General features: G+C 45.8%; 1 protein-coding gene across 9 annotated transcripts in view; it reads right to left on the bottom strand.

The window, feature by feature from the left end:
- Positions 1-16,754, bottom strand: part of TNC (tenascin C) — an 82,505-nt gene that overhangs the window by 41,586 nt on the left and 24,165 nt on the right. For 5 of the 9 annotated variants that reach the window (XM_083485673.1, XM_083485671.1, XM_083485669.1 and 2 more), the window contains exons 2-7: positions 11,924-12,516; positions 7,713-9,305; positions 5,851-6,114; positions 4,475-4,590; positions 4,215-4,371; positions 1,188-1,457 (exon numbers count right to left, since the gene is read on the bottom strand). In XM_083485673.1, the coding sequence (XP_083341799.1) occupies positions 1,188-1,457; positions 4,215-4,371; positions 4,475-4,590; positions 5,851-6,114; positions 7,713-9,305; positions 11,924-12,386 (2,863 nt within the window). In that variant the 5' untranslated portion in view covers positions 12,387-12,516. The remainder of the gene's footprint in view (positions 1-1,187; positions 1,458-4,214; positions 4,372-4,474; positions 4,591-5,850; positions 6,115-7,712; positions 9,306-11,923; positions 12,517-16,754) is intronic. The other 4 variants (XM_083485667.1, XM_083485672.1, XM_083485670.1 and 1 more) reach the window with 2 other exon arrangements.

A 16,754-nucleotide genomic window follows, 5' to 3' on the forward strand; every position in this document is an offset into this window, starting at 1 on the left:
AAGTGTTGCTACACTACAATCCCAGTGAACACTAACCATTAGCCATGCTGGTTGGTGCTGAAATGGATTGGCATTCAGCAACATCTGCAGACTGCAGGACTACAAGTTCCCCACCCTTGTGATAGAGCAGCGGTTTCTGGATTAAATCCCAGGGTGCCTTGGTGTTCCTCAGAAGATTCTCAAGAGATTCCTCAATGTGGTGGCACACCAGTGTTCCCAGTACTCCCAAGCATTTCCAGAGAAGTGTGTCTGCAGATGCACTTTGGGTGAGCTTTGGTGCACATCTGCAGTTCATGTGGAGCAATAGTGATGCTCAAAGGCTTAACTAGTACACTGAATGTGCCCCGTGGATTGCTCCATAATGTTCTGCAGTGCACCATGGTTCCAAGGCAGCTATTTGTTGTCAGAAAAGTAAAAAAAGGATTGAATCAATTCTACGAAAGTAGATAGTTTTAAAAGTAATGGATTTGGTGCCTAGTAGAAGTCTGCTCTGAGCTTGCAGAGCTCAAGGGCAACACGCACTGGCCTCTGCAATCAGCCAATAGACCAAGGCCCACTGGGGGGCTGCTCCCCCTGTCTCCCAGGAAGAACGTCATGGCAAGAAAGAGACTAGCCTGGACCCATCCATTGGCTGAAGCAGCTGCTGCTGCTTTGCCGGAAAAGGACACCCTGCTCCAACTACCTGTTGGAGTTCTTGAACTGGAACTGTAGAAGCAGGTAATGGAAAAGAACACTCTGGTCCCAACCATTGGCCAAAGGAGCAAAAGTCATCAGCTGCTATTCAGGCAAGAACTCCAGCAAGAGAAGACCAGCCTGGTCCCAACTTGCAGCTTATGGTTTGCCAGTTTGCTCTGATCATACACTTTGCTTTGCCAAGTGATCTGGGAGAAAGTCAGATCCAGTACAATTAATACAAGACCTGACAAGAACATAGAGCTGAAAAGGGAAGTGGGAAAGTGTGTCTGTTTTCCAACTTCCTCCCCCAGCTCTATGCAGTTCTCAAGGGATGAAAAAAAGTAAATTCCTCACCACCTCATGACTAAAAGGGCACTGAGTGAGAGGGAGCTCAGTGGGTCTATGGGCACCAAAGTTATCATTCAAGGACACCATTGCATCCATTGCTGCCACACTGGAAACCATGGTAGGTAGGTAGGTAAGTAGGAAGGAGAACTCTGACCACTTCTTACCTGTGACAAAGGTTTCTGTAACAGGGTCACTCTCCATATCCCCACGTCGGGACACTAGTGTCACCTCATATTCGGTGTGTGGTTTCAGATTCCCAATAGAGTATTGGCTATCATCCTTCGAGAGGTCGATGGTTGTTCGGTCCCCTGGGACATCCTTGCGCCCAAAAGTCAGCTCAACACCATCAATCTCAGCCAATGGTTTAAACCATGTGATCAGTGCTGTAGTGTCTGTAACATCATTTGCCTCAATCTGGCTGGGGGCATCAAGCTCTGTTGAGTACCAAAAAGGATGAAACAGGGATTTAGAATATTTGGATACCATACAAATCCTTCATGAATAGGCTTTTTAAAGGGTGCAAAAATAAATTTGAATGAATTGCAAAAATTCTCTGGGGTGGGGGTATGCAGAGACCATACATCTCCATCTCAAAACAGTTTTCATTTTCATTAAATAATTAATTAGTTGGCTAGTTAATTTACCACATTTTCTAATTTTCTCTGTACTGTATCTAATAAAACATATAAAACTTGATAAAATGTTTTCCACATGTGGTGAGCAGCTATTCAATCTGACAGTTGCTACAGGCACATGCAAAGAGCGCCCCCCCCAACCCCCGCTTCAGTACTGCTGTCCACTCACTAACCCTCTGGGGACATCCATATTCTTTTTGCAGCAGCAACGAGAACTGCAGTGACATAAAGTGCCTTTATTGTTCCTCTTTACTGCTGTAAGAATCTAGACACAGCAGGAAGGTGATCCAACAGAAATGCAGAGATAAGTTTTTTCAACGGCTCTACATCCTCCACAGTTCCATTGTACTCTTTCTTTTCCTATCCCAATGTGTGTCAATATTAGGTTACTAGTCTTTCCAACAGTGTTGGCTCCCAGTACTTGTGGGGCATCTGGAAGGAGGCTGTCAGTGGGCCCTCAGCCCTAGCCTCTCAATTATGGCCCCCCTCCACTATGAAATGAGTAGCCATCTGGTTAGATGCAGCCCACACTATGTGAGAGGTTAGGAGACTGCAGTTCTGAGAAGCAAATTATCTTCCCAACTGCTGCCCATTACATTGTGGAGGTGAGGAAGGAGGACATGTGAGAAAGGTTTCAACTCCCATGACTTGCTCCTTGGCTGTCATGCCCCAGACCAAGAATCCTCATGTGCCACGTGGTTCTATCACAGGAGTTCCAAGGAGGAGGCTTGGTTCTTCCCACGTGGACCTGCTGGGACCAGATCCCTCATCTTGTTCCCTGAGCTCTAGGGAGATTCCTGACCAATGGGTGAAACCTGACCAGTGGGTGGACCAGAGATTCCCTAGAGGATCAGGAAAGACTTTAGGAGATGGGTATGTTCAGAAAGAAAAGACTGAGAGGTGAAACGATAGTCATCTTCAAATACTTAAAGGTCTGTAACACAGAAGGTGGACCAAGCTTGTTTTCTGGTGCTCCAGAGGGTTGGATCTGAACAAATGGATTCATATTACAAGAAAGGAGATTCTGACTAAACATTAGGAATAAAGTTCTGGTGGTAAGAGCTGTTTGACAATGGAATGGACTACCTTGGGAAGTCATGGACTCTCCTTCATTTGAAGTTTTCAAACAGAGTTTGGATAGCTATCTGTCAATGATTCTTTAGATATGATTCTTGTGTTGCAGGGGGTTGGACTAGATCAGTGTTTCCCAACCGGTGTTCCGCGGCACACTACTGTGCCGTGAGACATCGGCTGGTGTGCCGTGGGAGGGAGGCGGGCGAGAGGCGGCGGCGGCGAGGATCCGGCGGGGGTGGGGGGAGCGGGGGCCGTCGCGCGCAACCGAACTCACTTGGCGCGCTGCCGGCTTGTCCTCCTTCAACCCGGGTCGGGCCAGGCCTGCTCACGTCCCCGGATCCCCTAGCAGCAGCCGCATGCTCTCCAAAAGCGCAACGCTGCGCGCAACCGCTCGGCCAGCTGGTGCTCTGCGACTCCGCCCTTTCCCCTCCCAGCGCCGGAGGGTTCGCGCGACCGCAGCTGTTCCCTTTCGCAGCGCGCGGGAAACAATTCCAGGCCGATTGCCTTGTGCCGAAAAGCACCGCCTCTCCTTCTCCAGCTCAGGCCCGGGCCGCCGGCTCCCCGAATGACGTCACGGGGGCGGGGCTTTAATGGTGGTGTGCCGCAAGATTTTTTTCCGGTAAACAAGTGTGCCGTTGCCCAAAAACGTTTGGGAAACACTGGACTAGATGACCATTGATGTCCCTCCCAACCCTACAGTTCTATGATTCTGTAATTCTAAGTCCCCCAGCTTGAAACTTTGCTGCACAGAAGACACCAGTGTGCACAGAAAAGGTAACAGGCCCTTTAAATAAGATTATACACCAGTTATCCAACTCCTGAATCCTAAAATGAACTACTTTTGGGCAGGCTAAAGCTTTTACTGAGTCAGATAAAGGTTGGGTTGGGCTATCTGGAGTGTTCTGCAGCTGTAGAGGGGCAGGGTGTCTGGTGAGAAGAAGGAGCTATTGTTGCATGGGCCCTTTCCTAGCAGTGGAAGTTAAGAGGAAGAGGCTAGTTTGACTGGTTTGCTTTCTCCCTTCCCTTTCACAGCACAGCCTCTAGTGTTTGCTGTCAGACCTTGGCATCTCGTTTTCTCACTATGGAAAGAGCCCTGATTTTTCAGTATTCTGTAATTGCAGACTCTATTGGGAAAAATAGATTCAAATCAACTAAGTAGTCTTTAGTGTTAAAATGTTCTCCAGTGATAATGCTTGTGGTTTGGATATAGAGTACTTCATTATGCTTTTGTTGATGACCTTGCTCATTCTTTGTTTGGTGAGAAGCCTCTTGAAGATTGCAGCAACTATCAGTTTTGACAGTTGCTACAGTCGTCCACTGCAAATGCCATCCATTCTAGCTTTCTCTCAGCATTGCTGCTTGCTCACCTTCCCAGGGTATCTATTTTCTTCTCGCAACAAACAAGAGAAGCAACTCACTAAATAGTCAGACTAATAACTGGTACAGTCACCTAGAGGCTGATCACATTCAGTTGCTACTTACTTGTTGTTATTACCCTCGAGAGGCCAGGTCCTCTGGTTTGATTCTTCACAACATAAAGAGACACATTATATTGTTGTCCTGGTGCCAAGCCTGGTTGCAAATACGATGTTTGGGGCTTCTTTAGACTGTTCCTGATTCCCACATTGTCCTCCTCCTTCTGCAATGCAAAAGTTAAACAATTGGAATTTAAAGAAGCAAGAAATGTAACCAGGGCCCTTCACATCACAAGGGACCCATTCATAGGCCAAATCTTTCCTTACCAGGCTGTTAAAAACAATCTCCCATCCACTGAATGGGATGTCCAGGGGGTCCCACTCCACCTCCACTGATGTCTCTTTAATAGATTTGAACTTCAAGCCATCTGGAGCAGGCAAATCTGGAAAGCAATAGCAGAAAGCAGATCCATGAGGCATGGCTTCAGCATTCAAACCATATCCATTAAATATATATATATAGAAATACCCCCAACACTATATGCTGGAACACTACTTGAAAGCCAGTAAGCTACAAAGAAGAAATCCGACATACTGGGACCACACTATCAAACCTTTTCCCTGTCATTCTTGAGGAAGGCCCAGGATTTAGGACTGAAAGAAAGCAGTTCCTCCAAATCCATCAACTCATTGGAAGGTTGCAAAGAGCCACATTCCTGTTTGCAATGTGGGGTGGGGCGTGTCAGTATGCCTTTTAACCAATGTCAGCGACTGGCCTCAATAACTGATTCTGCCCCAACTGGGCTAGGCAACTGGAGCACTTTTAGAGACCCTCCAGTTCCGGAAAGCAGGTCTCAGTGCACTGGACTCACAACTGTGCATTGTGAGCACCAGACTCAGCAGAGAATAAATAATGCGGAAGCTAGCTGTGAAGCATAACTTCTTTTATTTCTAATAGCTACAGCAAACTAAAGAACTACTGGCTTGCATGAGTGTTACAGCTCCTACTCAGCCATCTAGTCACTACATAGATAAGACTCTCTCCACACAGAGTCAGTCAGGCAGTGAGGAGCGGAAGAGAAGAAGAGCAGTTTCCGCCCCCTCCTTTCTGAAAACATCAGATCAGGAGATTCTTGCAATGGGAGGGGGTGAAAATATCAACAGGGCAGGAGGGGGGGGGGCTGTAAAGATGGCTTAAATCTTTTCATGCTCTGCTCTTTGGCCCATTTCCCCCCTTTGCCCACATGTTGTCATTCCAGAGTAAGAGCATTGCCTTCACTCAGGTTTGGCTTTCTGATGAAGCGCCTTCCTGCTTGGTTCTGCAAGGGGCAACACAGAGAATTAGGAGGAGGAAGCTGATAGGCAGTTCTACCCTCTGGGCTGGTCCTAAGTAAAAAAAGTAGGCAGGTGAGAGCTGGCAGGGCAGTGTCAGGCCCCATTCACCCTAATGGACCAGCCTCCTTTGCTAAATAAGAGGTGTTTTGCACTTGGCTAGTATTGGAGAAAGGATTTCTGAACCAGGGGAAATGATGGCTGCCCCAACTAGTACCCACTTAATTACATCTGGGCTCATAACATAGAAACAATAACATAGAAGCAAACAGCAGTGCACCCATGTATTCCACCCTGATTTTACAGGAAGGTAAGCATTTTGTAGACAAGCAAGTTAGTTGAATGGATCAGCTGGGCTTTAATGTACTTACAAGTGGCTACACGGGCACTAATTGGGATGCTCTTCTTGTTCTTCAGGATGGCAAAAACACGGATGAAGTATTCCACACCAGGCTCCAGCTCCCGGATGGTGGCTGACGTATGGTTCCCAGGCACTCTGAACTCAAAGTCTAAGCCACCAGTTCCGGTAGGGATATAGGTGATGAGGTATTCATTGACCACATTTTCATTCTTCCATTCCAGGTTGACAGTCTTATCAGTCACATCTGTAACTGTCAGATCTTTTGGAGGCAATACTAACAAGAGAAATTAAAAGATAAAATAAAAACATGTACTATGGCAGAGAATCAAATGGCATGTGTTTTTAAAACTGAGACACAGATCATTTGCCATGCTAAGGGCTAGGCCACATGATCAGGGTAGTCATTTTGGACTGTAGGTGGGGAATCAGGGTTCTGAAGGCTCCCACCAGCACCCTATGTACGCTAGAACCTGCATTTCATATTGCTTGTTGTTGTTTTTAGAAGGAAAAATGCTACCCATTCCCTGCTGTTCAACATAGTACAGTTAAAAGAGGGCTCTATTAAGTGTTTGTGGTGAACCTTTAGCTCGTTTCTAACTTTGAAGCCATCTGCACTATGCATTTAGAACAGTATCATAGCACTTTAAACTGTAACGGCTTCCCTCAGAGACTCCTGGAAACACAGTTTGTTTAGGGTGCTGAGAGGAGATTGCTTTTCCCTTCACTCTAGCCTTCTCTTACTTCCCCTCCATGCTTTAAAGCTCTGTCCAAGTGCTCTTTTTTGTTGTTGTTGCTCCTGAGCTTTCCCCACAAAAACCTGCTCTTTACAGCTGAATTGGAGGAAACGGAAATCCACAGAAAACCCAAATTGCTTTTCATTGCACTTCAGTTTTAAAGAGCAGGTTTTCATAGGGAAAGCTCTGGGGAGGAAAAGAAAGAGTATTCAGGCTTGGAACTTTAAAGTGCAGACCTCTGCCTAGAAAGTGTGAGGCAAAATGGGCCAATGACAAAATGGGCCATAGATATTGGTTACAACATATTAAGTAAACCTACAAAAGATTATGTACCGGTTGTACTTGACACCCAGAAAAAATAGTGAAAATGTATTTAAAAGGGTCTAATTTATGCTGGAAGTGCCACGAAGTGGAGGGAACCCTGATCCATACGTGGTGGTCATGCAAATATGCTCATGTAAATTATCCACACAGAATTAGAAACAAATTCTAAAACTCACATTTCCCCAAATACCAGAGGCCTTTCTATTAGAGATAATAGGCGATGACATTCCAAAAAAGACACTCAATATTTTTTTGTACGCAACCACTGCAGCTAGAATAGTATATGCAAAAAAAAAAAAAAAAAAAAGGCAAGCAGAAGAGATACCCACAAAGGAAATCTGGCAGAACAAATGGATAGAATGCATAGAATTAGTAACCAGGACAGCAAAACTAAGGAATAAGGATGAGTTAAAGATAAGGAAAGAGTGGAGGTGTTTTGGAGATTATCTTAGAGGGTATAATATACAATTTAACTGACAAGTAGGAGTTAACATATGAGTAGCAGATAACATCAAAAAGGAAGTCTTGAAATGATAATGGGTAAAATATGAGGATATGCAGCAGATCAAGATTTCCATAGTATGCCACAGAGAGATGGATTAGGAAGTCTTTGGAAAAGAAGTGATGATGAATACAGTACAATGTGTGCATAAAAGCTGTTAAAATTTCATAAATAAAAAACAAACAAACAAACAAATAAATAAATAAATAAAAGAATACTGAGAATGGTGATTCATCCATGTGGGCAACTGCCCCACCTTGCCTCCCACGGGGAGCCCATGCACATAATGGTAACTGTTTGGGTGGTACTTACCATCAGAACAGTCATCGCCTACATAACCTTCTTCACAGACACACTGTCCATTGACACAGCGGCCGAGATCGTTGCAGTTGTTGGGGCAGGACTGCTCACTGCAATCTTGTCCCTGGTATCCCTCGTCGCATATGCACACTCCGTTGATGCAGCGCCCTTGATTGTTGCAGTCTTTGGGGCACTGCAGTTGGCTGCAGTCTACCCCAGTGAAGCCCTCTTCACAAACACACTGCCCGTTCATGCAACGGCCTCGGCCACTGCAGTTGTTCACACAGGCCAGTTCTCGGCAGTCATCCCCAACAAAGCCTTCATTGCAAACACACACACCATTGATGCAGCGCCCACGGTTGTTGCAGTCATTGGGGCAGGTCCTTTCAGCACAATCCTCCCCTGTGTAGCCCTCATCACACACACACTGGCCATTGATGCAGCGACCATGCCTGTTGCAGTCTTTTGGGCACCGCAGTTCACTGCAGTCCACCCCAGTGAAGGCGTCATCACACACACACTTGCCATTGACACAGCGTCCCCGGTCATTGCAGTCGTTGGGGCACTGCAGCTGCCCACAGTCCTCACCCACAAAGCCCTCGTTGCACACGCACTGCCCATTGATACACCTTCCATGGTTGTGGCAGTCATTAGGGCATTTCAAGTCTCCGCAGTCATCCCCCATAAACCTCTCATCACACTCACACTGCCCCTTGATGCAGCGGCCACGGTTGTTACAGTCATTGGGGCACCGCAGTTCACTGCAGTCATCCCCCATGTACTTTTCATTGCACACGCACTGGCCATTCACACAGCGACCGTGGTTGTTGCAGTCACTGGGGCATCTCACTTCTCCACAGTCAAGGCCCAGGAAACCTGCATGGCACACACATTGTCCATTAATGCAACGGCCGCGTTTGTTGCAGTCTTTGGGGCACCTCCGGTTGGCGCAGTCATCCCCCATGAACCCTTCATAGCATACACACGAACCCTTGTCACAACGACCATTCCCATGGCAGTTGCTGGGACAAGTCATTTCCCCACAATCTTCTCCAGTGAACCCAGCATCGCAATAGCAGGTCCCATTAACGCAACGGCCACGGTCGTAGCAGTCGTTGGGGCAAATAAGCTCACTGCAATCTTCTCCAGTGTAACCTTCGTCACACTCACACTCCTCCTCCACACAGCGCCCACGGTTATTGCAATTATTGAGGCACAGGGATTGGCTGCAGTCTGTCCCACTGAAGCCTTCTGTACAGATGCACTGCCCATTGACACATTTCCCATTCTCACTGCATGGCACCAAGCAAACTTCCTGGCTACAGTCCTCCCCGGTGTAGCCATCAAAACACACACACTTGCCATCAACACATTTGCCTTGGTCATTGCAGTCCCCAGGACATGTCAGCTGCCCACAGTCCTCCCCTGTGAAGCCTTCATCACAAATGCACTTGCCATTGACACATTGCCCTCTGTTGTTGCAATTCTGGGGGCATTCTGGTTCAGAGCAGTTGGGGCCCTTCCAACCAGGTTCACAGATGCAGCCACAGACATCATTACTGTAGTTTCCCCGTCCACTGCAGTAGGGAGTAGCATCAATGTGACCTGTGCCAGTGAAACAAGGAAGCATGCCATCATTAAAAAAAAAAAAAATACCAGCAACAGCTAACAAAGAAGCACCAGAAAACATTATGGATTAGAAGTTTCCCTCCATTAACATAAACACATGAGAAGAGCCCTGCCGGATCAGGGCAACGGCCCATCTAGTCCAGCGTCCTGTTATCACAGTGGTTGCCTGGATGCTTATGGGAATCCCACTAGCAGGACCTGAGCACAACAGCCCATTCCCCAACTTGTGATTCCCAAGAACTGGTACTCAGAGGCACACTGCTACTCTTTGCAACTCCTGGTTTAAGTCAGAAATTTTCAAAAAAATCAAACTTGGGGAAAAAACCAACCAATCACCTTTACTGGCATCCTTTCAGCTTCTGACAATACTTACGTAGGCGTTCCCTTGTTCTCTTGACTTAAGGCTCCTGTTTTAACTGCTTTAATGGGATTGTTTTGTTACATGTTTTGATGATGCAAGTTTATATTGTTTTAATGTTTTTATTCTCCAACTAAATTATATCTGGAACAGACTCATTGAAATTAGTCATGACAATTAATTTCAGTGGGTCTTCTCTGAGCTATGTCTCTGTCTGCTGAAGCAAAAGCCTCTTGGGCTAGTGGACAACTGAGTGTTAGCCGTGGGCAAGATTAAATTCATTGCAGGACAGAGTGCCAAATATGTTGCGCAGCAAAGTTACCACAAACCTGCTTATGCATTTTCTTGTGCAACAGCATTCACAAACAGAACACATATGCCACTAAATGCCTTTAACATAGAATTTACATTTGATACAACACAATGTGCCTTTTCATTATGGATGTTTTTATATTTGTGTAGCTGTTTTTGTAACCCACTTACATACTTATCTTGGCATTAAGCAATTAATGATAATGAGAAGTTGGTTCACTGACTTTTCTGCCTTCCTTGGCATTCTTGATTCATAAACCTGCGCTGATGGTGGGGAGGAATCTCAATAGCTGCAAATGTATGTGTGAATGCAGGATTGTTTTCGTGTGGCCTTTTCGAGCCTGTTCAGAGCTCACTGGATGAAGGGTGCATGGGGAATGCTTTTCCAGGGCTGACAACAGGGGCCTGTATTACCATGCTCCTGCTAAGGCCCGTCCTCTAGTAGGGTGCCTACAGCCAATACCAATTGCTTCCTAACTGTGATGCACCACCTCCTTGCATATAGTCTATCCACCTACCCAGGGGTGGGAAACTCAGGCTACACAGCCATACACAACCCTCCATGCCTCTTTTTTTGGCCCTCAAAAGGACTCTCTCCAGATCTTAGACCCTCCCATAGGCTGCATCCAGCCTGAGTACATTTGGGTGGCTGGAATGCTTCTTTGATAATGCTTCTTGCTTGCCTGGATGGGAGATGGAGAAATGTGATGTGTGTGTACAGACCTCTCACTTTTGCATGGCCGAAATGCAACTTATTGCACAAAAGTGAGATAGAATCCCTAGCTACCCTCAGTCTATTCACAACACACTCACCATTTAAAACAGGGAAAAGTACCAGCCACACTGGGGTTTATTTTGTGACTGCTAATAGGATTTAATATTGATTCCCCTTTAAATGTTGAATGCTTTATTCATTTTGTGTTCTGAATGTGTAAGTAGGCTCTTTGAAGAAATATTTGGGAATGTGAGGTATACATTATTAAACAGAATGAACAAATAAAACAACTGCACCGTGTACCTGTTATCCATCATGGGCCTTTCTTGACTACAACTTCCTTTCCTGATTTATTTATTTGGGTCCACCTAATAGACTGAAAGCCTTTTAGGACAGCAAACATATGAGGAATCAGCAGTTTACTGTGCAGCATTTCTGAATCCCACAACAATAACACCTGTTGTTATGGCTTGGTGGTAGAACATCTGCTCTGCATGCACTGGAGCATCTGCTCCAGAATTCGGCAGCTGGTCTGGTTACTGGGAGTGGCAGTCGAGACCATATAACACTGGTCCTGAAAGACCTACATTGGCTCCCAGTATGTTTCTGAACACAATTCAAAGTGTTGGTGCTGACCTTTAAAGCCCTAAATGGCCTCGGCCCAGTATACCTGAAGAAGCATCTCCACCCCCATTGTTCAGCCCGGACACTGAGGTCCTCCTCCGAGGGTCTTCTGATGGTTCCCTCACTGCAAGAAGTGAGCTTACAGGGAACCAGGCAGTGGGCCTTCTCAGTGGTGGCACCCATGCTGTGGAATGCCCTCCCATCAGATGTCAAGGAAATAAACAACTATCTGGCTTTTAGAAGACATCTGAAGGCAGCCCTGTTCAGGAAGTTTTTAATGTCTGATGTTTTATTGTGCTTTTAATTCTGTTGGGAGCCACCCAGAGTGGCTGGCGAAACCCAGCCAGATGGGCGGGGTATAAATAATAAATTATTATTATTCCCAGCATCTCCTGGTAGGACAGGAAAATCCCCCTGCCTGAAACTTTGGAGAGCTGTTGCCAGTCAGTGTAGACAATGCTGGACTAGATGGACCAGTGGTCTGACTCAGCATAAGGCAGCTTCCTTTGTTCCTAACTCAGCACCCCAGTCATTACATTGTTGAAGGGCCATAGCTCAGTAGTTGGAGCATCTGCTTTGCCATACCTATTGCTGGTTGTCCACTGGGGCAGCACCCGGATCCACTGGTGCACTGGTCTCGCAGAGAGGACACCAGTCCCTCCAGTTCCTCCAACCTACTTAGGAGATCCTTGATATCAGGGGCTGCTGCACAGCCACAAGCCCGTCGTGGGATGTTTATCCTGTGTGTGAAGACAATCTGGTTCTCCTCATTCAATGTATGCTCCTGGTATTGCTTGTCCTGCTCAGTCTGAGTCTTGAGTTCTGAGTCGCCACTTGCTGAGTCCAAGTCCACAGAGCAGAGGTTGCCTGCGGGGACTTTAATATTGTAGACATGGTTAAAGACCACAGGCTGGCTGTCCTCCGGCAATGTGACATTGAGTCCAGCCTCCCTCTTCTGCCGAATAATTCTTTTGATGAGTCCACAATGAACGTGTTGATGGAATAAAGCGATGGTCACCAAGGCCAGTACCCAAACATGGAGGCCCATGTTGAGGTTCAGTTCCTTGGGAATTCTCTTATGGCTTCAAATCTCCTTTATGTTCACAATAGAAAGGAACAATGAGAAAAGCTTGTTTCGATGTGATTGTGCCGATCAGCTCTCCCTCCTATCAATGGTCCTGCAACAGTTAAAGTTACATGGAGCAAGTTACTTCTCTGTGAAACCAATATCATGACAGGGTGGTTGACCTCCAGGAAGAGGTCAGCAGTGAGTTCAGAAGCGATCAGTTTGCAACTGAATAAGACCTTCAAAACTGTGGTGAAACAGAGTGGCAGATGCAGACTCTAGGATATGCTGAGCCCAAACCATTTAAGTTGTTGTGGAGTCAACACCAGCACCTTGAACCAAATCTAGAAAGTGATATGGAATAGAGATGGGTGAACACCCCTTGGATTGATCTAGAAGAAAATGTGTCCTTCCGAGCTTCCTTGATTGGTGGGGAAGGTCCTCATCATCTGGATGAGGCCTTTGTATGGCTCTTGAAATATTAGCCTGCGGTGGGGAACCTTAGATCTGGGGGCTAAATGCAGCCTTCAACGTCTCTCTACCTGGCACTTTGGACTCTCCCTGAGCTACACCCACTCTCCCTATGCCACGCCCATCACCAGTCCTTTTCCATGCCCTCCCTTGAGTGCTTTTGCTTGGCTGGAATGAGTTCATGGACTATTACAATGCCTCTTGCTTGGCTGGATGATGTTTGTGTGTATATTTGGCACGGTTGGGATGTAGCCAACTGTACAGAAGGTAAGAGTTACATCTGTTGCCACACCCATTTTGCATCTATTGTTGTTGCTCTTGTTGTTATTCTACCATGCTATTCAGTTCAAACAAACACTCAAAGAAATAAAAAAGAACTAGAAATCCAGTACATAATATTGAAACCTCAAATGCAGTAAATAAAAAACACCATTCACTGGGAGCAGCAAAACAACTTCTCAAATCCATAATTGTATTCCTGAAGATGAGGGTAGATTGAACCTCCCCACACTTTGCACTGTTAAGTCGGATGGCTTTGTTATTGCTTGCACCCCTTGTATGCCCTCCAACATTCCACCGATGAAACGAGGGACATCCCATTCCATATTGATAATTTTCCTATTCATACCCTATACATCTTATTGCATTGCCCTAGGTGCTCTGGGCAGCTTCCAACACATATAAAAACATAATAAAACAAGAAACATTTAAAAAAAAATATTCCCTAGACCAGGTTGTCTTCAGACGGCTCGGGGGTCAGATAATTCCATACCCTCCAACATTTCTCCAGTGAAAATCCTAAGGCACTGGCTTCTGCCAATTACTTCTTGGTAGCTCAGTTTACCTTTTCATAATAAAACACAGAGCCCCTGGGGCACAGCAGATTAATTCTGTTGAAACAAGAGAGGCAAGAGAGAGGCCACTGTGTGCCCATAATTACTTAAGTATGCTTAGAGAGATGTTAAACCAAGGAGGTGGGCTCATGATACCTCTAGCTCCATCAATCAGGAAGAATCATAGAATCATAGAATGTTGCTGTTGTTAATTTTAGGCCTGTGCACTGGTTTCAGTCACACATCCTGAACAAAACAGGACCAATGGAGGGGGATCCAGGCTTTGGCTGAAGGGGAGCAAGTTCTAGACTGCCCTGGGTCAAGGATTCCAAAGTGACCGGGGCTGTTAGGGTATGAAGCATCAAGTAGGAAGAAGATTTGGCTATTCATCTATGCATCTATTCCCAGATGATACACACAAGAGCACATTAATACTGAGCAGGATTGAACCCTAAGGTGATTCAAACCAGCAGGCTGCAGATGTGTGATACGCCAGCATGATAATTTCAGGGAATGTGCTAGTGAAACATCACCCAGCAGGATGGACCCTCCTGTTCTGCAATGTGGTCAAGAGGAGGGGATGGACACACAGCACCTCCTTCCTCTGCCCCTCACAGTCATGTTTATAATTAGGATTTTAAAACCATTCCTACCACTGAGTTGATTTGGGGCCAGATCCAGGTTGGATGTTCCCTGGGTCAGCCCAGCCTAGGTTGGGGGGAATTGGGGGGCCCATTCCATTGGTGGGGAGGCTGTGCATAGCCCTCCTTTTTTTCTCTAGGCAATTAACAAATATACCATAAAACAACTAAAAGTATTTCTAAGCACCTACATAAAACAACAAAATGAACACCCAAGGCAGATACCGTTTCATCCAGCTTGTCAAAACAAAAATGCTTTAGTTGTTTCTGTAAAGTATGGATAGTGTATGCCTGTCATATCTCAACAGGAGTACTTTTCTGCCAGGATGCTGTTAGCATCAGTGTATGTGTGCATCATGCAGGAAAACCATAAGCAGTGGAGACTGGTTTATTGGGGCTAGTGGGGCATTGCCCCACCAACCTCAGCCTGTCCTTAGCACACCCCAGACCTCATTGCCTTTCTACTTCCAACCATTGCAGGGAGTGGCCCTGCCTGTCAGCTTCCTCCTCCTTTTTTGTAGAACCCAACAGAGAGAAGAAGGCGAACAAGAAAATAATTAGTTTGCTCTACCTATATCTTTGGCTCTGGCTGTGTCTGTCATTGACTCTGGTGGCACCTGCTGTTGGGATCCCAGCCTTCTGCACCACCAGTTCTAATGAGGAACAGCCTCCATTGGTCAGAAGATAATATTATTATTATTAGGACTTCTTATGAAATACTCTAAAAGAATCTAGATGCATGGGCTAGATAATCTAGAAAACTCTGGGTATTATCAAGTTCGGTCAAATGCAGTTACCTTGCGGAACCCACATTTTAGCAGCTTCCTTACAAGAATATCATGGGGGGTGGTGTCCATAGCATTACTGAAATCAAGATGCACTATGTCCACAGAATTCCCCTGATCCACCAAGATTGCAACTCATGGAATTAGCTGTCAAAAGATGCAGCAATAGCCAACATGTAGCTTAAAACAAGGATGAGGAACCTGTGGCCCTGGACTACAACTCCCATCCACCCCAGCCAGTACAAACAATTGTCAGGGATGTTGAGATGAGCTGTTAAATGAGCTCCTTGTTGAGACTCCCCCTGCCAAAAAAAATCCAACACAATACACAGGCAAATATAGACACAATTGTTAATGAAATAGAATGCACTGTGCATGGGTAAAACTTTTCATATAGTCCCCATAGTATTAAATCATATGGAACAGGGGTGGGGAACTGGAGGTCTTCCAGATGCCATTGGACTACAGCTCCCATCATCCCTGACCATTGGCCATGCTGTCTGGGGCTGATGGAGTTCAACAACACTGGGAGAGCCGCAGGTTTCTGTATTCATTGATGTAGAAAATAGAAAACTCATTTATACCAAGGCAGGTCATTGATATCTGTCCGTGGACAAAAGCTGGCTTCCTCGGCCTGAAGCAAGATGAAGCACTGCACCCCATAGTTGTATTTAACTGGACTTAACCATCCAGGGATCCTTTACCTTTTACCTATTACCTTTCCTGCCTGAAGGTGGTTCTGTGGCTTGAGACCCCAACCTGAAGCCTTCAGCTAAGTCCAAAGGTTACCAGAGTTTGGATATAATCTGTAATAGTTTGGTTAGTTTTGTGGTGTTCAAGTTCCAAGTTCTGCAGTTCCTGAAAACCCCCAATAACCAGAGGCCATAGAACAGCCTTCCCCAAGCTGGTGCCCTCCAGATGTTTTGAACTACAACTCCCATTATTATTGACCATGCAGATTAGAGCCAGTTGGAATTGGAGTTCTGAACATCATCAGGTTTGAAAAAGCTGCCACAGAAGTGCCAATGTTCTTGTTCGGCAGCCTTCTCTAACTCAGGTCAATTTCTCTCTGCTTATATATTTCAAGCTGCCAGGCGCTTTGGTGTGGGAACTTGGAGGAACCAGTGAGGTCAACTCACTTGTGCATGCTCCAATGAGATGCAAGGGACCTCATTAGAGCAGATTAACAAAAATGAACAGTGGCAGTCAGAGGAGGCTTTCATGGGGAACAGCTTGAAATGGCTTGCCTTGCTTAAGGAAAATCTGCTAGTAGATCCAGTTGCTGCCAAAAGACTCTGGGCCACAGGCCATCTTTTGGCACTTGGGGGGGGGGAACCAGTGTGTCTTGAAAGTGTTTGGGTTTTTTAAAAGAAAAAGAAAAAGGAGAGAGGAGGCAGATTGAGTGGATTGCAGCTTTTGACGCAGCAGGAGTGAGAAGACTTTTGATATATGTCATTGCCATTGCTGCTCTTTCTTAATGGGTAAAAGACTCTCTGCCTTCGATGGTTCAACTGTATGGAGAAAGTGGGAAAATAAAATAGGGATTTAAGGATTTTCCCTTGTTATTTTACTTTATTGCAGGGATGGGGAACATTTATCTCTCTGGATATTGCTGGAATT

Source organism: Podarcis liolepis, assembly GCF_965112155.1.
Source record: "Podarcis liolepis genome assembly, chromosome: Z".
Lineage (NCBI taxonomy): Eukaryota > Metazoa > Chordata > Lepidosauria > Squamata > Lacertidae > Podarcis > Podarcis liolepis.